Source organism: Pogonomyrmex barbatus, unplaced genomic scaffold (assembly GCF_055798465.1).
Source record: "Pogonomyrmex barbatus isolate J1 unplaced genomic scaffold, ASM5579846v1 scaffold2, whole genome shotgun sequence".
Classification (NCBI taxonomy): Eukaryota; Metazoa; Arthropoda; class Insecta; order Hymenoptera; family Formicidae; genus Pogonomyrmex; species Pogonomyrmex barbatus.
The window spans coordinates 4,956,950-4,983,476 of NW_028297116.1; the positions used below are offsets into that span (position 1 = coordinate 4,956,950).

Below are 26,527 nucleotides of genomic sequence, written 5' to 3' on the forward strand. Positions count from 1 at the left end.
AACTCAAGACAGCTGACTGGCGATCGCTCGATCCGCGCGTTCAAAGACGAACGTCGCTTTTGTCAAAATCTCATCAGTTTGTCGCTAAAAATTTTGGAAAACCGCAAAGATGTCACAGCAAGAGCCTCCTTATTGTGTAACGGCGTACGATCTGGCATATCGTGGTAAAACCGGAGCTCTAATGATTCTACTGAGCGAGAACGAGCGGCTGAAAACGCAAACGGATAGCGTTCGTATCGCGCAGCGTCACATGTCATGCGTATATTTGAGGTTATATCGTGACTTTTCTTCTTGCAGAATGGCCGAATGTTGATACATTGGGCGGCGCTGGGCGGTCATGACGATCTGGTTAGGCATTTATTGTCTCTTGATGTACCGGTGGATCCCACGGATGACGTAAGAAATCGTTACACATCACAAGTGATAAATTGTGTTGTGATTATAATTCATTACTCCTCTTGATATGAGGAGTTTTTGGGATTTCTAACAAAATACAGGTCAATCACAGAGTCTGTTCTTTTTAGCTGAACCGGCTGCACTAGTTCAGAGTTTATCTTGCTTTTTCCAATGTAAGAAAGAAAGATAAATTATGAACTAGTACAATCAGTTCAGGAATAAAAAACAAACCTACAATTCGTATTGGCGTGCTGTTAAGGATTGGTATACAGAACAAAATTTAAACAATGAGATTTAAATAGCGAATTAGTCAGTCAGAATCAAACATTCTTGATAATTCTACATTCTGATTAGTTCATTCATTTACTGCAAAAGTATTGCTGCTTGTTTTTTTTTTTTTTTTATATGCTACTAGCTGCTAATATTATGCATGACAATAATAGCAAATTTAAGGTAAATTTTATAAATAATTTAAAAATAAAATATATACAATCTGTTTGTCCTAATTGTAAGTTGTAATAATTGCAACTGTGTTGTTTTTGAAAGTTGAGTTTCCAATTGGCCATAAGGCACGTCCAAAAAACTACGATCGCACGAAGTAATTGTGAACAAGTTTCTCATTGGTCGAGATATCACACGTAAAAGTTTTTTGTTTCAACTTTCTTGAAATTTTTCTTTTTGCTCTTCTTCCCCAAATCTCGAGAGTTCTCTGTTTTAAGCGCGCTATGATCAGATAGAATTAATTAATTTTGCGTGTAACAATTCTGAATTTAGAGTGACGCAGCAAACGCTATCACTGTTCACTACCGAATTATTTCGTCTAAAAAAATGTTAAAATTTATAATCATATGTAAATGAAAAGATTTTATTTCCACAAGGATTATACGTGACTGATAACTTTAATTAAAATGTACGCATATTTAAAATATTTAATAACAATTCGTGGCACGTGCTGAAGTTTAAATCAACTTTATTTTTATATCTTAAAATATCATATCTTTTTTGAGGAAATCATAATTCTTGCATACTACGCACTGGCCACTAAAAACTCCTATATCTCCAAACTAAAGTCTATATAGACCGTGTATATTGGTAACAAATAAATAGTACAATAATGTACATTTTCTAAAAAATATTTCATTTTTTATAAAAAGTACTTCAAAATGCATCATCTATCATTAATAGCAGTCAGCAGCATAGTCAAATTTCCATGAATCATATAGATCTAAAAAACGCCCCTAAAATTATAATTTAAAGAAACTCTAATTAACAATTAAGTTAACTTTAACATTATCAAGCAAAATCTTACAATTCCATAGAACTATTCCATCCCTCGCTTCGAAAGGCCTATCGAAAGAAAGATGGAGATCTTAATAATATACAACACTTGATGACGTATAATTATATTATAATTTTTCCAAAGATCATTTATAAGAAAAAAAAAAACTTATAAGAAAATAAGTATAAAGCGAAAATGCGTCTAAAATGCATCGCGCGTTGCGTTACATTTCTTTTGCATATCCTGTTCTTTTCTTTCTATTTATCTCTCTTGCTCACTCATACGCGTAACGCATGTCGAATTAATCGCCAGACTTTCATTCCTTTGTTGCGTCGGCTAAATCCTCGCACGAAATCAAACGTTAATGGCTGGTCGTGCTTTTAAATCATGCAGACAAACATGACTCCGCTGATTCTGGCGGCGTCCGCCGGCCGCGAAAAGGTTGTCAACACGTTGCTGACCGAAGGAGCGAACGTGAACGCGACGACGATCGACGGTCATTCGGCATTGCAGTACGCCGCGTCGAAGAACTGGAAGTCCATCTGTGTGGCGTTGCTCAAGAAGGACGCAGATGTGAACATCGCGGACAAACGGGGCGCTACACCTCTTCACAGAGCCGCGTCGAAAGGCAATATCGCCATCGTGGAGCTCCTCGTGGAGTTTGGGAAAAAATTGAACATAGGTAGCGGAGTGTCTGTGTGTTATTGAAATGCAGTTCTCTCATTACAGTATAATAATATATAAAATATCAAATATAATCTATATATATATATATATATATATCTATATATAAATATTTCCGATTATAACTTATAAGAGAAGTACAAAGGTTCGCTAGCTCTCCCTTGAAACATCGATACTTGAATTTCATGCATTCGTTTCGTGCTATCTCGTGTTTTCTTTCCTTTTTTTTTTTTTTTTCAGATCAGAGAGACGCATACGGCAATACGCCGTTGCATCTCGCTTGCGAGGAGAACCGCGTGGAAGAAGCAAAACTGCTGACGACGCACGGCGCGGACTTGACGATCACCAATAAGGAGCGCAAGACTCCGTTGGATCTCGCAAGTCCCGGATTGGTCCGACAGCTCGAGGAAATCAAGCGAGAGACTGCGTCGAAGTAGAACGCTTTTTCGCGCGAATTTTTTCATACGACAAGTTTACGTGCGGTTTAAGTTTCGTTAAATAAGTCTTCAATAAATTTATCCATGATTAAGAATTTCCTTCTCAGAATTTATTTTCCCTTCTTTCTTTTTCCTTCTCTGTCTTTTTCATTCCATACTCTTGTTTTCTTACATATACGTAAAATGCGGTCAACGTTTGCGTTCGTTCTATATAAAATGTATCAAAAGTCCTCTATTCGATTATTTTCGTTTTCATTTTCGCTGCATGCTTCGCCTGTCCTGGCTCTTTCTTTTGGATCGTCGGCACCTCATCGGTCAATCGAACACTCTCGGATCGTTAACTCGTCGCAATAATCTTAAGGCCAGAAACACCATGGGATATCGTAGAAACGACTTTTGATTGTAATCGCTGGATCGCTGATCTCGAGACATGATACTCGAGACATTAGCTGAGACATTAGTCCGCGTGACGCGCCGAATCGAACAAAAAAAACCAACACCCTCTCGACGCACGTATATACATAATTCACAGAGGTTCGAGAGCACATTGGATTGACCCCGATACTCAATTGGCATTCTCCTCGCCATCGATGCTCTCGTCCTGCGTCGTCGAATCGTCGCCCGAGCCGCCGGTCTGTACGGAACCGCGTTTCAGCCTCGTAGAGCTCAGACTTATCGGAGGTCCACCGCGCCTTTAAACAAATTATTACATTACATTAATTAGACAGTGTGTTTATCCATGACGGAGGTATGCGTAAATAACAAAAATATGCATCATCAGTCAGTAGTTTAAATATATTTTTTGTTTTCTTTAATTGTTCGATTAAAAATCTTCTATATAAATATAAAATATATAAATATAAATATAAAATTTAATTTAGTCCTGAATACCTTATTAAAAATTAAGTGTAAAATAATATTTTGTAAGATGTACAAGTATTTCCAATTAAATATAAGTAAAAAATTTATTGAGCACTTATTAATGAAAAAATAGGCAGATTACAATCTGAATAAATTTACATTTGTAGTCGTCGACTGATAATAAGAAATTTGAAGAATGGAATCTTTTTATCATAAATGGGAAATCAATTTTTTAGAAAGCACTTTGTCAAACCATTGACCGATAGTATAAGTCAAATAAATATGAAAAAAAAAAACACATTCACAAACAACTGCATTCAAGGGATGCCAAAGGGGTGAAGTATGTCGTTATCACACAAAGGTAGCAGTCCAAGTTGATATTATTATTTTCAGGGTTAGCGGTTTCAAATTAACCAAAAGAGCTCGTTTAACTCACTGTAGCACACTGGGGACACTAATGGGATTGTTTCCTAGCAAAAAACTCTCTCAGGTAGGATACCAATCGTTTTTTCTCTCTTGACACCTACACATGTCAGAAGTTGATCACTTCCTTCAAAGATAAAACACTACTTTAATACTGCCTCATTACGTTCGCCTAAGGTTACAGATACGTATGGCCTAAAAAGTGTAACACAAAAGAATACATATGTAAATCCAAGGAAATAGTATCCTCTTGTTAATATCCTTCTTAACATTCTTCGACCATTACATAAACTCTTTACTCCTGAATCTTTTAGTATTTCAAAGACTTCTTGATATTTAAAAAATTGTTTATCTCTTCCATGTGTGTGCGTGTGTGCATGAGATAGAATAAGAAAATGAAATTACCTTAATTTATTCTTTAGATGCGTCAATTCTCGCGTGAGCTCTTCGTGAGATTCTATCATGTCGTCCATCTCCCGTTGCGCTTTTCGTTTCATGGTCTTGTGCCTGCTGATTTCTTCCTCCGCCTCGTCCAATTGTCTCTTCAGCGCCTTCATCCTAGCGTTAACTTTCTCCGCCTGTTCTTTATACTGATCGGAATTTCGTCTCTCGTCCTCCAACTGGAGACTCAATTCCTTCAATTTCTTTTCCAATTTGCGATTGATCTTCTGCTGAGCGAATCTCTCCTTAGCTTCAGTTTCGAGTTGCTCGTCAAGATTGTTGATCTTCGATTCCAGTTGTTGTATCGTAGCCTTAGTCTTGGCGCGTTGCGCAGTTTCCAGCTCAGTCAATTTGGCCTTGAGTTCCTTATTCTGTCTCTCTAAAAGCATCTTGTGTGACTCCAACTTTTGTGTGGTAGATCGCTCAGTTGCTAAGTCCGTTGTCAATTGCTCGATCATAATCTGACCCTTTCTAGCGCGATCCATCACAATCTCGGCGTTTGACTGCTCTTCCTCTAGTTCTTCCTCCAGAGTAGCGATTCTTGCTTCTAGTCTACGTTTTTCATCCAACATCAAGGTGCCCTTGTTGGCGTTGTTATTGACTTCTTCCTGCAGTTCGTCTCTTTCATTCTCAGCGGTTCTTCTGGCACGTTCGCTGCTGGCAAAGTCCTCGGTCAATTGCAACAAATCAGCTTCTAAACTCTTGACTTTCCTCTCGGTTTCTTTAGAAGCAGCCGCCAGTTCGTCCCTGGCAGCTCTGGCTTCCTCCGTCTCTCTGGTGCAATCTTTGATTTGAGCTTGGAGTTTCTTCAGCTGTTTGAGTGCATCTTCTTTCACTTTATTATGCATCTCCAACTGCTGCTCGATATCCTTGTAATCCGCTTCCATTTTTTTACGGGCCGCGATAGCCGCAGCACGCTGTTTCCTTTCATCCTCAAGCTCTGCTTCAAGGTCGCGGAGCTGTTTGACTAATCCCCGACGTTTCTCTTCCGCTTGTTCTTCCTTAGTCTGAAGATCACGCTCGAACTGAGCTCGCAAAGCTTGCATGTTTACTTCCAACCGCAGTTTAGCATCCTCGGTGAACTGTAACTCATCCTCCAACTCTTCTACCTGTGACTTTTGCTCCTGCAGCTGCGACTCCAATGAACGTTTTGCTTTCTCCAATTCGTGGACATTCTTATCGGCAGTACCTTGATTATTAACCAACTCATCCAATTCCGATTGTAGACCTCTACGGCCCCGTTCAAGTTCCTCAACTTTCTCATTAAGCTCGTCCAACTCGCGAGTCAACGATAACACTCTTGTCTCCTTCTCGCGCGCCTCCCTTTCCGCGGCATCTCGTTGCTCCGCGTACTGCTCGGACACTGCCTTCTCCTCGGCCAACACTTTGTCAAAGTTCTTCTGCTTCTTTTCTAATTCGAGTACCTTCGCTCGCTGCGCCTCCAATTCGATGATACTGTCCTCCAGTTCCGCCTGAATTTTTTTCTTCGATTTGTCCAGCTTATCATTGGCTGCCTGTAACTCTTCGACTTGTCGTTGAAGAGCTTCAATGTCCTTTGTGCAGCGCTTTCTGGCTTCCTCAAGAGCGGCAGCTGCCTCTGCTTCATCATCGGCCCGTTTCTTGGCTTCGGCCAATTGTACATTCAGACTCAGCATTTGCTTGTCCAAGGCACGTTTTGCTTCCTCTTCTTCCTCAAGCTGATCGTGTAAACTTTCTTTCTCACTTTCTAGCGCACGCAACTTCGAACTAAGGGCCAACTTTTGTCGAGTTTCTTCTTCTAATTGTTGTTGAAGTTCGGTAAACTGAGATTCACAAGTGGCTGACGCTTTTAATGCTGCGGATGCTTTTAATTCAGCAGTTTCCAGTTGCTGCATCACACTTTCCGCTTCTTGTTGCAATTTCGTTACTTTCTCGGCCAATTCTTGTTTATTTCGTTCTACCTCGGCCAGTTTCGCGTTTATCTCCGCCAGCTGTTGCTCCGCTTGTTTACGGCGACGATCAGACTCCTGCCTGCTTGCGCTGACCGATCTTAGTTCCGTAGCCAGATCAGCATTCTCAGCCTCCAAGGCTCCTTTCGCCTTCTCTAAGACTGCTTTCGTTTTCTTCAACGCGTCCATCTGTTCATTCAGAGCAGTCAGTTCTTGTGTATGCTTATGACGCATATCGGCCAACGTGGCCTCATGCAATGACGTCTCCTCTTCAAGGTTCTTTTTCAACGTCGCGAGTTCTTGCTCTCGTTTACTTCTCAACTCCTGTTGAGCCGCGGTAGTGTCCAGAGAATCAAGCAATTCGTTCTTCAATGCTTCAAGTTCTTCATTCAGATCGCGCTTCTGTTTCTCCGCTTTTCCTCTAGCCGCCTTTTCAGCTTCTAAATCTTCTTGAAGCTCGGCTAATTGTGATTCCAATTCTCTAAGCGCTTTTTGAGCCTGAGCTTTAGCGGCACCTTCTTCATCCATTTTTGCCATGACCTGATTGAGTTCTTCTTCGCGTTTGCCGAGTTGAAGCTGCATTTCCTCAACTTGCGTTTTCCTCTCAGCCAATTGCTCCTTCAAATCCGAAACTTCGGTCTCGACTTTTCTCTTAGATCTATCTACTTCCTGTCGTTGCTGATGATCTTTGAGAAGTCTCTCTTCAAGGTCGGCGATTGTCGCTTCGTGCTTAGCTTTTAATTTCGACAAATGTTTTGCCTTCTCCTCTTCCTCGGCCAAGGTCTGTGAAAGATCATTGGCACGTTCCTCAAGAATCTTTTTCTCTTTCAACAATTTTTGATTAGTATCTTCCGAAAGAGCGAGATCTTCTTCTAACTTCTTAATTTTTGCATCACATTGGACCTTCTCTAATTGTAGTTTTTGTCTGGCAGCTTCCTCTTCCTCTAGTTGCTCTTCCAGATCACTAATGTTCAATTGTAATTTCTTCTTCTCTTGGGCCAATGCTGCACTTCTCTCTTCTTCTTCCTCGATACGTGCTTCCAAATCATGCAAAATTTCCTCGAGCTCTTGCTTCCTCGCGGCCAATCTAGCTCTCATCTCTTCAGCTTCAGCGCAGAGCTCGACCTCTGCCTGCAATTGTTCAGCTAGCATAGTTTTCTCTTCAATCGCCTGCTGATATTTGCGCTCGTATTCCTGAGCCGAGTGCAGCTGTAACTCCAGCTTGTCGCGAACCTGCTTTAATTCATCCTCCTTCTGCGTAAGTTTTTCCTCTTGCTTGGTAACTTCCAGCAAAGGCTTCACTTTGGTGTACAACCGCCACCATTGCCAATTGCGCAACTTTAAGTAAGCCGCGCAGTTTCTCTGGATAATGCGGATCGCGTTAAGCTGCTGCAGACGTTTTTGATAATTACGCCTAGCCAAGAAACCGCGACAGAAGGCTTGGAAATTGACGATTATGTCCGTAATCTTGTAGTCTCTCTCCTCCTCCAAATGAGCTAACACTCCAGCACGGAAAAAGATCTTCGATTGTCCAACACGATAAAGATTCGGATCTAACTCCAATGCTTGAATCTGTAATAAAAATTTATTTTATTTAGTGATCTTATTATCTTATTTTTAATCAAAATGCACGACTATAAAGATACATACCATCTTTTCGCAAGCTTTTTTTCCGTCCATAAATCCTTTGGGAATAGCATTCGGAGTGAGTAGTTCGTAGCGTTGCCTGAACTCTTGGAACGGAATTCTGTTTGGAAAACCTTGTCGACAGATACGAATACCCTCCAATACGCCGTTGCATCGCAACTGATCCAGCACAAGTGGGGCATCAATTTTACCGGCTCTCTTCTCGTGATTTGGTATTATACATCTAACAAAGTTCGGATTCGTATTGCGCAACGTCACCATCAGTTTGGCCAGTTGTTCCTTGTACAGCTGTGAGACCGTTCTGAACATGCCCTTTCTCGTTCTCGCGCCGAATTGCGTGTCCGTGAGTGCTTGCTGCGCCATACCGACGATCTCGGCGTCTTTCCAGATATGACATACAAACGGATCTTGCGACGCTTGTAGAAGACTAACGACATTTTCATTCAACGGGTCCATGTTCTTCATTAACCATTTGGCAGCAGAATAGTCTACCTTACCGGCATAGTGGATAATTGCGAAATCAGCCACACCGCGGAAATCAGTCTTCATAAACTTCGGGTGGACACTGTGAGCGCCAACTAATTTTTCCACGAATGTTTTATCCGTAGCTTTAGGGAACCAACATTCCTCATCCAAGAGTGCCATAATGCCCATCGGTTTGTCGATTAGATCAATCGTTGGTTGCAGATCCAACCCGAAATCTATAAATTTCCATTCGATTCCCTCACGCTGATATTCCTCCTGTTCCAAAATGAACATTGTGTGATTGAACAATTGTTGCAACTTCTCATTCGTATAATTGATACATAGCTGTTCGAAGGAGTTCAGCTCAAATATTTCGAAACCGGCCATATCCAAGATGCCGATAAAACTGGCGCCCTGTCGCTTCGTTCTGTCTAAAGATCTATTGATTCTGTTTACCAACCAACGGAACATTCTCTCATAACAGGCTTTTGAGATCGCCTCCACGGCAAATTCTACTTGTTCCTTCGTCTGTGCTTTCGTAACGAAATCACGGCCGACCTTGATGCGTGGTTTTAGGAAGGCTTTCGTCATTTCGGTCACGCTTAGACCCAGCAGGTGCGAGATTTTCTGTGCCACAGTGTTATCGGGTAACGTTGCCTGATCAGAATTTCGTTCCTGACGGAATTGCATCGAACCAAACAACATCACGGCGGAAACGATACGGAAGATAGAGGAGAAGTCCTCATTGGTCATCCCCATGATGTGCATCGATTTTACCGTGGAGAAAAATTCGGCGGAATCGTCGACACCTGGAACTGGTAGAGCTCCATTCGACAGGAAGGGATAGTGCTTCGGATCTTCCAGTATAAATTCCTCTAAAGAAATAACGAATTAATTAAGTTATTGAACACAATGAATTAAAGTATGGAGTATTTCTTCTATAATCTTCTTTTGTTTGACTTACTCTTTTGTTCCATCGAGGCGCCCGCCAACAACTGATAAAATATGTGAAAAGTCCTTTCATCTTTCGCTTGCCGAATGGCTCTGGACTTTTCCAAAAGATACGTCTCGATATTTGCACCAGCTATGTAACCGGATGCGTCAAAATTTATTCTTATAAATTTACCCTGCAATATGTATGTTATATAAATAACACCATCTTTAATTACAATACGGTGAAGAAATAATGTGCTAAAGAACAAAAAAAAATCGCACTTCAAAATTTAAAATTAATTTTCTAATTAATAATTATTAATATTACTTACGAAACGAGACGAATTGTCATTTTTCACCGTCTTCGCATTACCAAACGCTTCCAAAATTGGATTTGCCTGAAGGAGCTGTTGCTCAAGCTCACCCTATGAAAAAAATGTTAGTAATTAATAATAAACATTGTCGAGAATATATGTTTTTCGAGACTGATAAAAATAGCGCTAATGAGCAAAATAAATGGCTTATTACATACGAAACAATGTAATCAATATAAAAGAACTCGTTTTTTTCGATGCAATGCAAATGGCATCAATTTCTGCAAGTTCTTACTCGAATTATTTAAATATTTAAACATATATTTACATAAAATATTACGATTATTACGAAATATTGAAAATTATTTACAATCATAATATGTAAGCGACAAATATTCAGGACGATAATTTTGTTTAAACGCTGAAAGCAATATTTACATATAATTTATCCAATAAAGATATTGATATTATATATTTTATTATTAATAATATTAAATAAATATCGTACTATATTATTAATATTATATGTACATAAATATTAGATTGAGGTATTGATAGAATCTATTTTTTAAAAATATCACCGTTAAAAATAAATGAGGTAAAAATATTACTTTTATCCTAAACATTTTACCAAAGATACAAAATATAATAACGTTGACTTAACACCGGATATATACAATAGCGCTAAATATATAGAATAATTATTAAAAAATAGATACGGAGGATATCGATGATAAAAATTTAGAAAAAAAAAAGATATATTTGCCGTTTCGAAACATTGACTATTTAAACACGAAAACACAAATTAATTCGTTTATCTTAAAGGAGCATAATTGGCGTGAAAATTTTCGTTTAAAAGATATTTATGACAAATCACTGTAAACCTTATTGAAGAACAAGCAATTCTATAACATAGAAGTAAAACAAATTGTCTTTTATGTAAATATAAAACATTTAACTTATAAAAAACTTTCTACTTTCAAACGTCAGGATATTACTCATATTGTATTATTTCGTGGTATGAAAGATCTTTTATATTTTCAATATTATAAGCATAATTGGCGACAACGAAATCTTTCACGCCTTCCTTACTCAGCATATAATCACGATTAACACAAGCGCATTGTACGCATTGTCAAGCATCGAAAATCGACTTCTAACTTGATCGACTGTTGCGATTTGTTAAACTGTAGCGCATTAAAAATAAAAGAAAAAGAAAAATAAAAAGAAACGATAAACGATAATAATCGACGACAAAAGCAAGCTGTAAGGCAAGACACTTATCACGACACCACACCAGTGTTAATATCGTTTCCTCCCACTTTCTTTCTCCCTTTCTCACGTTAATTACCGCAAACTTTTCCGTAACCATCCCAGATCCCTGGATCCGCAAGCAGCAGGAAAAATAGGCAAGAGGAAGCTTCGTTAGCCACGAGGACAACGATAATTGTGACGATTTTATGACGATTAATTTCTTAAGAGGGTAATAATATTCAAAATGATGTAATTATCTCTACGCGCGAGACGCATGCAGGTACCGAGAGATTGTTTATTATGCATTAAACTTAAAAAAAAAAAAAATCTATATCTATATCCATCTTTTATCTCGAAAAGAATTAGAAAACACGTTCGGTTTAACCGAAACAAACCAACATTTCAAGCCCGTATCGGACCAGAATTAAGATTAGGATTAAGTTGGAATTTAACTAATCAAAAGAAAGAAGACTAAGTTCAATGAACTTTATTCGAATTGGTCAAATTCCAATATCAATCTCAATCGTAGCCTAATAATACGGGCTTCACTAGAGTATACAATTTAAAAAAAAAAAAAAAAAAAAAAAAAGTGATAACTATTTCCTGTTGAAATCTGATGGATACGTGCCACATTAAATCTTTCCTCATAAAAATAGATAGTAATTTTATAAATAACTCATATATACATATATACATATTTTTATTTACATGTTTATTTATAACATGGTATCTCTCGTATTTTGAGACGGGAATGTACGACGTTATTGCGGCAATGTATCCTGATCTCTCCTTCTCCTTCTCTCTCTCCCCCCCCCTCTCTCTCTCTCTCTCTCTCTCTCTCTCTCTCTCGGTACGTGCGTCATTGAAGATAAATCAAAAATCAAAAGAAAATCTGTTAGTAAAGGTTGGATAAGCGGGAAAATAATACGAAGCCCCGTGCCACAGGCGTCGTCAGCCGCCTGGGCCGGACCTCGATTTCTTTCGTTGACTTACTATGATTAATGCCGGGCTCGGAGTCTAGGTGGGCGGCCGCCAAAAGTCAGCACCGAAAATAAAAGAATTTTCAGTATTAGATCAGAATCGACCATGGCGTAGCTTTCGAGTCGCGCGTTCGTCCTTGGCCCGTGCGTGCGATTCCTTCACGTCCGTGTACCGAATGGCACAGAATGAACAGACCAGCGAATAAGCGCGCTCGAATGAAATCGAATCTTAACAGATGGTGAAACCAATTCTCCCCTTTTCTCCTTGTATATTTTCTTATCTTTTTTTTTTTATTTTTTATTCAGATTTGTTTCGATTTTGAAAAGACTTGCAAATGAATTTCTCAGATATTAAATTCGTATATTCAGTCTCGTTATCGTCGGATATACAGAGTGTTTCAAAAAGTGAAGGTCAATTGCTTGATTGGGGATCCAAAAATAAGAAAAAGAGTTGATATGAACAGAGAGATCCGAAGATGCGTTGTTTTCGAGTTGTCGCCATTTTTATGTTAAAATTTCAAATTACCTTGCTTTCAGATTTTTTGGTCAAAATTAAAAGAAAAGATGATCTTTATGAGTTTTATAACATAATTAAAGTTAAATGAAAATTGCGAACTGCTTTAGAATGCATCACGTAAAGATACAGCTCGCTTAGCATCTCTTGCCAAAGATCAAGACTTCACAGTGCCGTCTCTTTCAATTTTGACAAGAAAATTCGAAAGCAAAACAAATATGGCGATAACTCGCCATTTTTTAATCTATGTTGATATCAACTTTCTTGTTTTTGGATCTCCGTTCATCTCTCGAATAGTTGACCTCTACTCATGGAACACCTTGTATAGCAGAGTTTTGCCATTACTTTTCAAATTCTTGATGGATTTGAAGTCAATTCGACTTCAATTGTATCGAAAATTCGGTAATTGATTCGATAATTCGATAATTTCGATAATTGAAGCTAAAGGATTAAAGATTTTTTATGAATAATTAATTAATTAATTAATTTCACGCGAATCTTAATTCAATCGAAAATTAATTCGACAGTGAAACTCACATCCCAAAGACGTTTAATAAAAAAAATGTGGTATATGACAGATGTGTGAAACGTTCGTCAAGGAATCGTTGACTCCAAATTCATCAAGGAATTAAAGATGTTAAAAAAATAATAATAATAATAATAATTCGATAGCCGCGGGGAACACCCTTATATATATATATATATATATATATATATATATATATATATATATATATATATATATATATTCGGGAACTGACGCCCCAATATCGCGGAATGGTGGTTTGAAATGTCCGTAGTGGCGAGTCGGCGAAACAAGCGAGCTTATTTGCTCTTGTGCATGCGAAACGATCAGGAATGTGCTGGCTGTGAACAAAAGTAAGACGATAATGCAGCCAATGCAATAGCATGCAGTACCGTAGGCGGGTGTTCTCGTTTTACAGACTTCTTTTTTTTCACACATACACTTTTACACGTATAATACCGTGCGGATCGGCGGTGAGGAAGGAACATTAAGAAGAAATCTGATACGCTGAAAAAGGTCGAATCTTCTCGAGATTTGTACGTGCAGAATCCATTTGAAGCCGAGATAAGCAATTCTCCGTTCTCAGTCCGCGCCGGTGTCATTTTAAAAAGATACACATATTTATTATTAAAATACTAATTTTACTAGCTTAGATTGAAGTAACCGATTTCGATGAATACCGATTGCAACTTCAGTCACATATCTTGTCTTCTCTTACGAGGTAAAAAATATGCTAAAAGTGTAAATATTTTAAAATATAAAGTATTTTAATAAATATTCGATTAATTCAACGGAAGTTTCCAACATGCAGTGTCAAATTACTGCAAGATTAGGCTTTCATTTAAATCTCTTCTGAAAAGGGAGGGGAAAAAAAACCACTCCAAATTTCAGTTCGAAAAACAAAAATACCCCTATCACCATTTTACTAACTAATTTCTTCATGTTATTTACTTACTACAATTTCAATCCTGATCAAAGTTTACTGTACAAAGTATTAGATACGTGTGCTTCAGATGTGCGTACTTATACATCGGCATGCTATATATAATATGTACATATCGGCCGCTGAGGCCGTTGAAAAAAATCAGATAGATAACACGAAAATTTAATTGCGTCGATTGCGATGCGACCTGCAAAGGTTAGTCTGCGACAATTGCGATAACGACCATTGATCATGAAGTGCTGCAGCAGAATTAATCTAACACTCAAAAATATCTATATAGATTTTACCCTATTACGCAGAATATTTCATATTTCTTTTTTTTTTTCCATCGAAAGTAATAAAATCCGAAATCGTAAAACACGACGAAAATTAAACGTTGAAAATCCAAAAGTTGCCAGGACAGCTTATCAAAGTCTCGCGAAACGAACGATCGTTCCAAACTTGCTCGAGGATTTCTGTCGGGAGAAAACGCGGCACATCGAGAGTGCAAATTCTCTTTTTCTTTTTTTTTTCTTCTTCTTTTTTTTTTTTTTTTTTTTTTTTTAATATGGCAGGCCTAGATTCTGCGCTCGTGAGATGAGTCACGCGCGGGTAAGCCGGCTCGCGTGACTCAAGAGAATCGGAAAGAGACTCGGTCCGATAAGTGGATCGTTTGTCTGGAAAAGGAGAGGTCCTTCGGAGAGCACGATGCGCGCGTGTCTCCGACTTCGTTCTTCTCTCTCTCTCTCTCTCTCTCTCTCTCTCTCTCTCTCTCTGTCTCTCTCTCTCTCTCTCTCTCTGTCTCTCTCTCTTTACCGAGCTATCGTGAGCAACGTGTACGCGCCGCAATACAGATCGATTGGGCTTAATCGACATATAAACAAGCGTCCGCCACTCGAGTCGTAATGCGAGCACGACTTACGGTAATCGAAAATGTGTTAAGGCTCTCTTTCGCGGGGCCGACCTTCGATCGAATGAAGAAGTCGCGATTCGCGTGGATCTTCGATAGGAGCAAAGGTCTCCTCTACACTGCTCCTTTTATAGCAATATTTTTACGCTTTCGGCTGCTGTAAATCGACAAAACACGTCACCCGTATCGTTTTAATAAAATCTTTATCGAGACACAACAAGGATTATCCTTCGTTATCGTTTTTTCTTTCTACCTTTTTTTTATATAAAAATTATGAAATTTTAATTTTCTTTTTGCTACTCGCAAAACACTTAAATGTTTTAATATATCTTTTTGAGAATTTTAGCAAGAATTATGAGACACAAAAAAAAAATTAATTTCTAAAATCGACTTTTTTGTTATTTGTCAAATGATTGAGATTTGATTTGACTGTTACCTGAAATACCGCTTTCTCGGAATATCAGATCATTCCCATATCATTCTGTATATTTTACCGTGCTGCCACTTATGAAGGCTAGTCCCTCATTCACCATGTCTCTAAAATGTCCGCGAAGGACTGAATTACAATATTTACGTTCAACATATGGTCGCCATTATTTGTGCTTAAATTTTTATCTGATTCACGGACGCTAAAAATAGTCGTGTGACTTATAAAATTTGCAAAGGCAGTTACAAGTACTCCGCGAGGCCAGAATGTCAGACGAGCAAGAGTGGAAAATGGATATTATCAGCTGAAGATTATATCTACACATCTTCTTTTTTCCTACTCGTCGTCCTTCCATCCGAATTTCGGCGTGATCCGGAAAAAAACATTTAGCTCCCTGCATCGTTTTCGACTTATTAATAACGATGCGCTTCGCGCGCAACGGTTCGGATTATATTCTTCAAGTATCCCGGCGAAACGAGCGAGAACAAAGAAGCCACTGTACGACAGAGGCTCTCAAACAATCTCGTGTTCTTTCTTCCTCCCTTTTCCCTCTCTTACTCTTTAATAAGTTATAAAAAAAAAAAAAAACCTCTTGAGCTCAATGCATATTTTTATGAAAAAGAGAGTCGTTCTATTATTTAAAAAAAAAAAAAATTGCTAAATTTTTTTAATACACATTTACAATATGGTACTGGAATTTTCTCTTTCTTTCTCTCTCCCTCGTCTTCTCTTATTCCTTAATATATAAAAGTCTTCTTGAGCTCTTCCAATCCATGTCTTTATGAAAAAGAGAATGTCATTCTAGTATTTAAGAAAAAAAATGCAAAATTTACATTAACATTTCTTCATTAATACACATTTATAATATGATATTGAAATTTCTCAGTCGCGACATATTTATAACTTTACCTAAAAAAGTTATGACTTTGAATTATAAAAGATATTATTTTAACAATCGCTCGACGGAAAGATATCTGTGATATTCCAGGATCAGTCGTCGGAATAACGGAATTAATTAACAAAGCAATATGGAAATATTCTTTTCGAATGATAATGCAAAGAATTTTAACAAGTTTCGCGTGAGTTGTTTGACTTCTTCGCGAATTAATTCGACTACAAATATGAAATTCGTGATACTACGAGGCTATGGTAAGGACGTCACGAGTAGGATATTGAGGTTGCACTTCCGGCGACGGAAGTGAGCATCAGCGAGGTTTTATCGAAGTTCCGAAAGGATGACGCGATTGCGGCGAACATGGTGACTCAATTACGTGAAATTTTGATGCTTTTAATACCGATGGTTTGTATTCTCATCGCGCGCCGGACATCTGGCTCTAAATTCTTCGTGAATATTTCACGATTCCATATCATAATAGACTCGACAATCTGTATCTGATAATTTGAAGCGTTAGACGCTTCGTAAAATTTTCCAAGCAGAAAACAATTTTGTAATTTAAATAAAATTAAAGTTTATATTAAAATAAAAACGATCTCATTTGTCAAATTTAATATGCGTTTAAAAATAATTATTGGATATTTAAAAACATATATACATATGATAACGATCTGAATTCTTGTTTCTTTCGCATCGGTTTAGGAAATAAGCATGTTTACGTGATGCCTCGACTAGGAAAAAAATAGAAAAAAAAAATGCGCCAAGTAATTGGCTAAACATGTTCAGGGTCGAATATTGTAATCGCATACCATGATCACTCGAGTAACAAATGGCTGTTATAGTTAAATCTATCTAATGGCGTGCCAATTGTAACAGTCTCTCTTGTTGTGCTGCATTTCGATATATTGTCACTTTGGTCATTAACCTTGGCAACGTGCATAGATAGTTGTGAGTAGACATCTATCGCGTAAACATAATTGCGTGAGGTAATCGAAGCCTTTCGACCGTAACGGCGTTATTACACACACACACACACACACACACACACACACACACACACACACACACACGCACACACACACACACACACACACACACACACACACACACACACACACACACACACGCGAGTAAGTCATTTTAAACTGATTAAAAAATGCAGGGAGACGATACACGGAACGCGATAGTATTTATTAAGGGAATTAAGAAAAGTATTATACGATTCCAGTTTCACCCGCTTCAAATTATAGCAATCGGCATCCGTCGTCTCGTCTTGCCATCTCGTAATTATAACGTTCTAGTGGCGGGTTACGTAACGTGTCGGATACACTTTCTTTCCCGTCTCTTTATAAATATCAAAAACCCAAAATGCGGGATTCCAACCGGATAATACGCTTTATGCCATCTCGAAATGTCTATTACGGAGGAATCCACCCACGTTTCTCAATTGAGCTACATGTGTATTTCCAGGAATAAAAAGATCATTCGGGCAACTCGCGGAAGGAACATTTGCATCATTTACGGAAGCGAGATTTCTCGCGGTGCATCGAAAGGTTAAATGGCTCGTATAAATCGTGATGATTCAATTGGTCGGGCGCGCGTATCTTTCACGAGCGAGCGAGCCTGCGTGAAAAATACAATGGATTCGCGGGTTGCCGCCGCCATCGACGGATGAGGACGAGGAGGACGAGGACGACGAGTGCTAATGGACGTTGACTTACCGCGTTGGACTTGGGTTTCGACGCGGCCACATAGGCCAAATATTGAATCACTTTCTTCGTGTTTTCGGTCTTGCCGGCGCCGGACTCGCCGGTGCACAAAATCGACTGGTCCTCGCGATCTGCGACAGATATAAAATACCGATAATTAAATAGAACGCTATTAAATAATGATAAGATATTAAATTTTTTTAAAACACTAGTCTTTTAAGAGTATTTTAAGTAATATAAATAAATATGCGTGCAAGAACAAATTAAGAATAATAATTATGTATGACAAAAAATTTTGGAAACTATTTCAAAAAATTACGCGAAAATAATTTTTAATCGTAATTTTTCTTCGTGGAACAAGATTGAAATAATTAAGAATTTAACGTTTTATAAATAAATTAAGATATTTTTATCGTTATAATTTAGATTTAAATAAAGAGTAACAGTTACCTATTTTAAAATTCTTTTATCGAATGGTAGGTCTTAATGTTTCGACTAATAACACTAATTCGATGCGGTAAGTAGCTGATAAAAATTTCTAATTATATCATTACCTTGCAGCATGGAACGATAAGCCGTATCGGTGATGGCAAATACGTGTGGCGGTACTTCATGTCTTTTGATGCCTTTGTACCTTTCCATAATCTTCTCTGTGTATATTGGCAGTCTCTTGTAGGGGTTTACTACGACGCAAAAGAGGCCTGAGTATGTCTGTAAAAAAAAAAAAGAAGTTTCAATTATTACATTCTAATTATTAAGTCAAATTCGATATTTATAAAATCTACGAAATGATATGGTTCGATCAGTTTCTTAAATATTTCCATCGACAAATGAAAGCAAGATCGTTATCATATTCGTTGATTGCTGATCTAATAGCTTCGGCGGTATCTTGATTTATATCTCCGAAACATTCCCTTCGCCGAATGAAAGCAAGAATGATTATTAATTTTTTTTATTTATTATCGATTAATTATCGAATCCACTGATTCATTCATATCTTCCGAAGCTGAAGGAAAGCAGCGAGCGGGGCGTTTCGCTCTCGGGCCTAATTCACGAATTGACCTAATTGTTTCGGCGGAGCATTGTTTCCACTGACACCGACACGGACATTCCAGGAATTCTCTCGCGATAGCGCGAGAAGGAGTTGAAACGGCACGTAAAGCTCGCTGGAATGTCCGATCGATGACGTCACGTTTACCATGCGATGCCGGTTCGCGAGCGAGGTGGAGAGAGAGAGCGAAGCAGCAGAAAGAGGTCGGGGTATACACTTCTGGTTTGCCGCTCTCCGACGTCTTCTACCTCCCGACGTGCTATCCCTTTCTCGTTCTTCGGTCGCCCGTTTCCTCGCACGTTGGCACGTTGGTTTTCTCCGCCGCGCCGATACACGCGTGTGCATGCGGGCGAGCAGAAACCAGCACGTTTCTGCACGACCGATGGTCCTGAAACCGAGAGCCTTGACTCTCGCTCCTATTCGCGACGGAACGGAGCCGTTTCAAGGAGTCGCGCCAGGCCGAGCCGAGCTGGAGCCGAGCCGAAAGGCTCACTCCCGACTCCCGATCCAGAGATAAATCGCAGAAATTTTTCAGATTTTTCAGAAAGTAACATCCAGCCGTCACCACATTCTAAGTGGTGAGTGAATGAGCGAAGGTTGTCCGCATGCTTGATTTTTCCGAGTCTCTCTTGATTTTAAGATTTAATCTGATGAATATAATCATGCGTACGCATTCTGCGAACGTATGACGTAATCATATTCTTTATTCAGAGAAATTATTTATCTTGAACTCTAGGGATTTAAAAGGAATGGAGGAATTTCTAGCTGACAGACGTTATTTAAATTATTTCTCTGAATATTCAATTATATCGTTTATTAATTTCTCCTTATTTTTCCGCAGTTTTTAAAAGAAAAAATGCTGATGACATTATTTTTAATTTCAACTAAAATATAAAATGTATTAGATATTCAATAAGATTCTTGAAGCATTACGTAGAACGATGTCGTATTATGGACTTCTCTCGTGGACTTTAAGATAATTTATTTATAAAATGTGAATTATCATTTCAAGATTATCTCTCGTGATTGTGATGATAACATAAAATTTTATCCACCGGAAGCATATCACCCGACGAAAAAGTACCTTAGTTTGATTTATCGGCATCGATCAAAATCACTATATTTAGTTTTGCCGTTTGACGAGGCAGAATAAATTTAAATGACGTGTAAAATGATTCACGCCTCATTGCGATTTGTGTAGGCTTAATAATTTACGATATAGTTCGGACGAATCGAAAGTATTTATCATAAGAAGAGAAGGAGCATCTCACCACCACCACCACCACCACCACCACCACCACCACAAGGATCCTCGCTAACAAGCGAATAAATCATATCTTGCGTATACAACGAGACAGACAAACTCTCTAACGAAAGGACTTAATCTTTCGAGCGCGATATCGACATGGAGCAAAGTTATTTAACCTTTTATCAGCGCGAGCAAGTGCACGCGAATCGTATTGTTTGGAGTGTTGTCTCGTAGTAAGTCGCAAAATAACGTTTACACGTTTCCTCCGCGTACTCTGTCCCATATTGTCTTCCCTAATCGCGACGTTTACGTGTTTCTCTTATCTCATTGCTTTACGACTCTGCCCATACGAAAGGATACGATATTGCTGTATCGTTTTACAGATACAGTGTGATCTCCTTGATAAAATGAAAAGGTAAGTGTTTATTCAAAAAGAAAAATTCCCTAAAAATTCCCTGATTTTCAACAAAGCAACTTGTTAAAAATTCCAGCTTCCTAAAATGAACATTTTATTAAATTCCCCTTATAAATAAATATATATTTATTGTGTAAAATATTTCATATTTTTCATTCGTAAAAATTTATAAATCGTAAAATAAAATTAAGAATCATTTAAATTTCAATAATAATTAAATAGACAGTTTATTGTTTCAGCTTCACAGCTTCTAAGAAGGAATCGGGTTTCAATAATTACATTCGAAAAATTTTGAAAGAAACTGAAAGGATTCTAAAAAAATAACTATTTTATATTGCATAAAATTTTCAAATTTATTTTCGAAAGCTGCAAACAAAATATTATATAAGGCACACAAAATTTAACTTTTACAAAACTATTAAAATAAATATCCGTTTTCATTAAATAAAATTGCAGCTAACACGAAATCGTTGTTTTCAATATGTTAAATATTGAATTAATCGTTAAAAATCAGTGTGTTCTGACGTTTAAAAAGGATGAATTCATCATTAACAATTCAGTCGGTAAGCTCCCGATTAATAAAATAAAAATAAAATAGGACAAAAAGCAACTCCAAAAAAATTCTCAAAATATTCTTTCGAAGCATGAACAAATTTCCTGAAAATTTTAAAAGGTTTTTCCACATTTTTTTCCAGATAATGGACATCCTAAAATAATCCTCGATCGAAATATAGCTCCGTATCTTTTACAACCGAAGCGGTTTCTCTCATAAGTGGACTAATCGTTTTGGACTATTCGCACGCGTACGTACATTGTATACACATTTTATGCAAAGAGACAGTTCGCACAGCCTACGCTTAGACATGAATTATCGTTGTTTACGTATAAACGCCCAACATTGATATCGTTGCAACAGTCGCGAACGATACTCGTCGGCGGGAGAGACGGCGTAGGTGTTAATAAACGTTTCTCTCTCGCTTTTATCCGCTTTTAAACACTGGCGCGCGCGATGACGCGTTTAATTGCGGCGGGTCCATTATTCGAATTATTCACATTGTCACATTAAGGCCGCCGGACAATTACGAGGTGATATATTAATATCGCCGCGCCATCGCTCATCGGCTTCCAATCTGGAAGCCAATCTGTTCCTCGCGTTTTACCGGCCGATCCCAGGCTCCCTGGACATTTTTCCGGCATTACCCATCACCGTCGTCCGTTTTCCTCCATGTGGACGTCCACTTTCAACGATAGCCGACGAATCACCGTCGGTTGCCTCCAGAATTGCCTACAGCGTGATTCACACACGTTCGCTTTTCCCCGGTCCGCTGTCAGACTCGCGCGTCTACCCGCGTCATCCTTCGTGGAAGAAGCCACCCGGAACCGGTGCCGGGTTTATTTATTCTCCACGGCGCCGATTTCCACGTTAATTTAACCGCGTTACTTTCGTAACTTTTCCCATTACGGGGCTGGTAAACAGCGGCCGCAGTTAACCGAGGTTTATCGTATTTCTTCCGTCTAATTCTGCCCGCGAGAGGAGACAGAGAGTAGGCCGAGAGCTCGGTTAACTTTAAAATAATGTTTGTGGAAGCGGCCGTTCATCTTGTAACACATCGCAGCACATTGTTTCCTCCTGTAGATCACGACGTATGTCGGGACTTTGTAATCATCTTTACGACACGAGATCGATCAATTAAGAAATGAATCGGAAAAAATGGAATAGCTCGCATCTGTTATTTAATGTTTCTTCCTTGGATTTTTCGTATCGTATCTTCGTCTAAAAACGAAACAATATCTTTTTTTTACATTTTGCATCAATTTCAACAAAATACATAACATTTCGCGATAACGTTTTAACAACGTGTCGTCTGAAAGTTAAATTATAATTTCCAAAATGATTATTCCTAATGTGTAGTTATACATTGGAAATATTTTAGAGAATTTAAGATGTTATTAAATTTCTGTATAGCTATTGGCATACATTTTATCGAGAAGTAAATTCCGCTTTGAGGAATCTCAATTAAGGAACGATCGCCTTCGTGTGTCCTCGAAATTCGATAATTTTTCTCCTTGACATCGTTGCGAAGCGTCACGCTCGCGTTAACGGAACTCAAAGTTCAAACGACTCATTCGCGCAAAATTGCGTTTTAACGAACGTGAACGCTTTTCACTCGAAATTCCATCGCGAACTGTGAAACACGTGGAACGGAAACGCCTTTATTCCCTTTTCCCAGGCAGGACCGTTCGTTCGGAGGTCCTCGAAAACCGGTCTCGGTACACTCTCGGGTGTCATCGACCCTGCCCAACATTCCTGTTTATACCTCGTCGGCTCCCGACGTGCCGGGAGGCTTCTAAGCAAATCGGCAGCTGGTGCGATCGCGACGTTGCGTTACATCTCACGAAGCCGACATCTTTCACCGCAAATGGATACGAGCAATCTCCAAATAGTACGCGATGGTATGCTGTTAATAGAGCTCTCTCGCTGGCCGGGTACGGGATTCCGACATGGATCGATCCGTCCGACGGGACGGAGATTAGCGAGAGGCGAACACACGTTACGGCGTTGCTCCGCCGTAAAAGGCAAAAATCTTTCTCGGAACTACATGTAAATCGTGCGCGCGAGCGCACGAACGGTGACTCGAGCGCGATCATTCTCCTGGATACTCGATTATATCCACGGGAGAAATAATAATCGCGTATAGTTATCGCGACTGTTTAATACGCAACTAACCCCCTCCCCCCTCCCCTCCCCAAGCCGTGCACGATTGCTCAGAATTAAATTTACATGTAATGACCTCACGTATATGGACTATCGAAGTCCGTGCGGTATCTCTCCGTGAATCACCTTCCACGCCGATCAAACGCGACGCGATGCGTCACTCGCGGTGTTTAGTTACACCGCGCGCGCGAGGCGCGTCTCGCCCCTCTCGTATTTTCTATTATGGGACATCGCGCTGGGGCTTTTTTACGGCGCCTCGGCGGGAGGGAAAAGGAGGTTTTTGTCGGGATTTTCTTTTCGTTTGGCGCCGGTGGGTAACGAGTACCGAGAGAATGCGGGACGACGACCGTAAAAGGTATCCATCGGAGACCTGCCGGCCTCTCCGTTACCGGTCTTTCTCGATCGTCTCACCGTCTCGCGTGCTCGGCCGCGCGCGTCTTTAAGACACCGCGCGCGAGTAAGCGGGTTAAGGACGCTCGTCCTTATAAGGACGCGTCTTTGCCTTTTTTGCGGACGCCACCCCGCGAAGCGCCGCGGCCCATCTCCCCCCCCCCCTCTCTCTCTCTCTCTCTCTCTCTCTCTCTCTCTCTCTCTCGTTCCTTTTTTTTCTCCTTCGCCCCGCTGATTGAGCATCTGGCCGTCTCAGACGCGCGCCCGATCGCCCTCGATCGAGAGTCGAAGATCGAAAGTCTTGATCCCGGTCGGCTCGTTCGTTCGAGAGACCGCGCGAGAGAGGCATGCGCGTGATCAAGTGCAATTTGTAACGAACGGTAAAAGCGTGATTGGATATGCGGTATGCTATATTATCGCGGGTCAAAGTTGCGGCCCGCGAAACAAGATCGTAAATCCCAACGACAAAGTCGCGAACGCCCGAGGCTACTTTGCGAAATTAGCATACATTTGCTTCTTATGTTAACGTTTGTACGATGTACGCCTCATTTTTTTTTCTTTTTACCGTGACAGACATTTCTGAAGAATATTAAATTGACTGTTTCTTTTCCCATCCCTCACTCCTCTCTTTCTTTCTGTTTTTATTATTATGGATTGAAATTACCACCTGTAAGGCAAGACTGTAAATTCTGCGACGAAATTATAAAAGCTCAGTTGCGAAATTAGTATAAATTTCGTGTTTACACAGCATGTTCCTCGATTTCCAGAATTCCTGTCACTGATACAGTTCCCTTTTTCAATTTTAGATTTATTTATTCTTTCTTTATTATCGTAAATCGAACTTACAATTCGTCGAAACGGAATCGTAAATCTTGCGATAAAAATGTCATTCTCTAAATTTAGCAGCGTGCGTCCGTCCTGTTCGTTGACTTATCAAAGAATTTCAGATCTTTATTAAAAGTGGCTCGTTGACCAAAAATTACAGGCCCGAGTTATCACGTGAAAATGTAAAAAAAGCTGATTTCTCGTTTCGTAATTTAAAGAGCGTAATTGCGTTTATAGCCGGTCTTTAAAAGGATGAAACTGATCCTGCGATACCACACCTCTCTATAATCGATCGCTCTCTAAAAATGGTGCCGTCGCGCACTATAATGATTCCAGTCACGGGAACATCGACATCACTTTTGCTGCAGTCGGGTCTAGGCAACGCGCCAATTTACGTGTCAAGCGTTCGGTAGCCGTAGCATTATGACCATACGAGAAATAAATTGTCATGCATACAATTTCGATGTATTGTCGCGTCGCTATTTCGTCACTGCGAGGCGACAATTGCGGCCGCGCTCCGATATATCGTTCGTTTCTAATACTGAAAATGTATAGTCCGTGTCACGTACATTATAGATTTTCAATACCGGCGATGAATATCGCAGTCTGTACCGATTTTTTTTTTAGCGAATATTTATCGAGTGAGTGCCTTTTCAAATCGGCGCGTCTCCAGAGACGCGCTCATGAAATATTCGACAAACTCTGCATTCGACGGCATTGCATTTACGTGATGAATTTTAAATGCGGCACGCAAACGCGTTCCCTCAACACAAATATTTATCATTGCGATACAGATATTGCGGACGAGGTAACGTACGCTGTACGTAGGAATATTGTAGTTTTATACGACGATGTTGCCGCAATTTTATGCAACATTTTATTGCGATAAAATTCAGCGCGTAAAACGACATATTTTATTTCGCCGAACGAGAAAATGAGAAGGGGAATGTATCACGCGTTATTATATTGACAATTGGCGTTACGTCATGACGTATCGCGATCATGCGATATTTATCTTGGTTCGGCAAATAATTGGCCGGTGAACGGATTGCCGAGCGTTATTTGAAACCCGCTTAAAAGCCCGTGTCATATTACGTATCAAAGATTGCGATTGCACGGCGATTGCGTATCGGAGATCGATACTCGGGCCAATGAAGACGAGAATGAAGGCGGATGATTGAAGATTTGTATTTTTTTTTTAATTTAGAAACCCATTAACCTGATTTCCAATTGGTTTACAATCGTAACATGAAATTCCAATGTAATAGAATCTTGGAGAACTCATTGTAATTGTCTTGTTCTATCCATCATATTTCCTCGATTTTACTCTCTCTCTTTTAACAAAAACTAATTTAATATTTTGAAATTAAAATATTACTCATTTAAATGAAGTTATATAGAAGAAAACTTTCACGGCTTAGATACATTAATAACAAACTTTAATATTTCAGAGAGAGAATATTTTTCATATCTTTACACGTAAAGTTTGTTTAGTACTTTAAATGTATATCTTAATAAAAAATTAGTACACTAAATTAGTACACTTCAAAAATCTTATATAAAATTTTTAAAAATAAAAAAAGAAAAAAAAACAGATTTTCATATCGATGAATGTGAGATGTACACGACGGCATCCTTTTGGCGATAAGCGTAAGAAACAGAGATGAGTAAGATAAAGTAAAGTAAGTCACATACGATCGCTAGTTGTCGAATTGTTACAAATCAGATATGGCCCATATATGGTACGCACGGACAAAATCAATCGGATTCGTACCATATACGGACGGGGATAACGATGTTATGTACGCAAACGTTGCGCAAGAGCGACGTTCCTTACGGCGTTACCTCTCGGCAACGGAATTACGAAAAACTGCTGACGAGAACAGGTTGCCTCTTGACCTCGCGAAAAATCGCCTCGAAGCGGGTGCTTTCGGAG

At 39.2% G+C, this 26,527-nt stretch overlaps 2 protein-coding genes across 6 annotated transcripts in view; one reads left to right on the top strand and one right to left on the bottom strand.

The window, feature by feature from the left end:
- Window positions 1-92: 92 nt before the first annotated feature.
- LOC105431381 (uncharacterized) lies at window positions 93-2,891 on the top strand. Its single transcript, XM_011645533.3, has 4 exons — window positions 93-229; window positions 298-396; window positions 2,069-2,357; window positions 2,600-2,891. Exons 1-4 carry the CDS (start codon window positions 110-112, stop codon window positions 2,794-2,796), a joined length of 705 nt encoding a protein of 234 aa, XP_011643835.2. The 5' UTR covers window positions 93-109; the 3' UTR covers window positions 2,797-2,891.
- Window positions 2,571-26,527, bottom strand: part of zip (myosin heavy chain 10) — a 32,607-nt gene continuing 8,650 nt past the window's right edge. Inside the window, exons 2-10 of one of the 5 annotated variants that reach the window (XM_089077262.1) lie at window positions 18,500-18,656; window positions 17,958-18,076; window positions 12,056-12,079; window positions 11,106-11,189; window positions 9,827-9,919; window positions 9,526-9,688; window positions 8,100-9,436; window positions 4,486-8,021; window positions 2,571-3,488 (exon numbers count right to left, since the gene is read on the bottom strand). In XM_089077262.1, the coding sequence (XP_088933388.1) occupies window positions 3,362-3,488; window positions 4,486-8,021; window positions 8,100-9,436; window positions 9,526-9,688; window positions 9,827-9,919; window positions 11,106-11,189; window positions 12,056-12,079; window positions 17,958-18,076; window positions 18,500-18,656 (5,640 nt within the window). In that variant the 3' untranslated portion in view covers window positions 2,571-3,361. Of the gene's footprint in view, window positions 3,489-4,485; window positions 8,022-8,099; window positions 9,437-9,525; window positions 9,689-9,826; window positions 9,920-11,069; window positions 11,190-12,055; window positions 12,080-17,957; window positions 18,077-18,499; window positions 18,657-26,527 lie in introns of all 5 variants that reach the window. The other 4 variants (XM_089077267.1, XM_089077263.1, XM_089077265.1 and 1 more) reach the window with 4 other exon arrangements.

What these genes read in the sequence shown, in the direction of transcription:
- LOC105431381 (XM_011645533.3), top strand. Translation starts at nt 110, where the DNA reads ATGTCACAGCAAGAGCCTCCTTATTGTGTAACGGCGTACGATCTGGCA. An exon ending in TGAAAACGCAAACGGATAGC is followed by an intron (nt 230 to 297) that starts GTTCGTATCGCG and finishes TTCTTCTTGCAG; the next exon opens with AATGGCCGAATGTTGATACA. An exon ending in TGGGAAAAAATTGAACATAG is followed by an intron (nt 2,358 to 2,599) that starts GTAGCGGAGTGT and finishes TTTTTTTTTCAG; the next exon opens with ATCAGAGAGACGCATACGGC.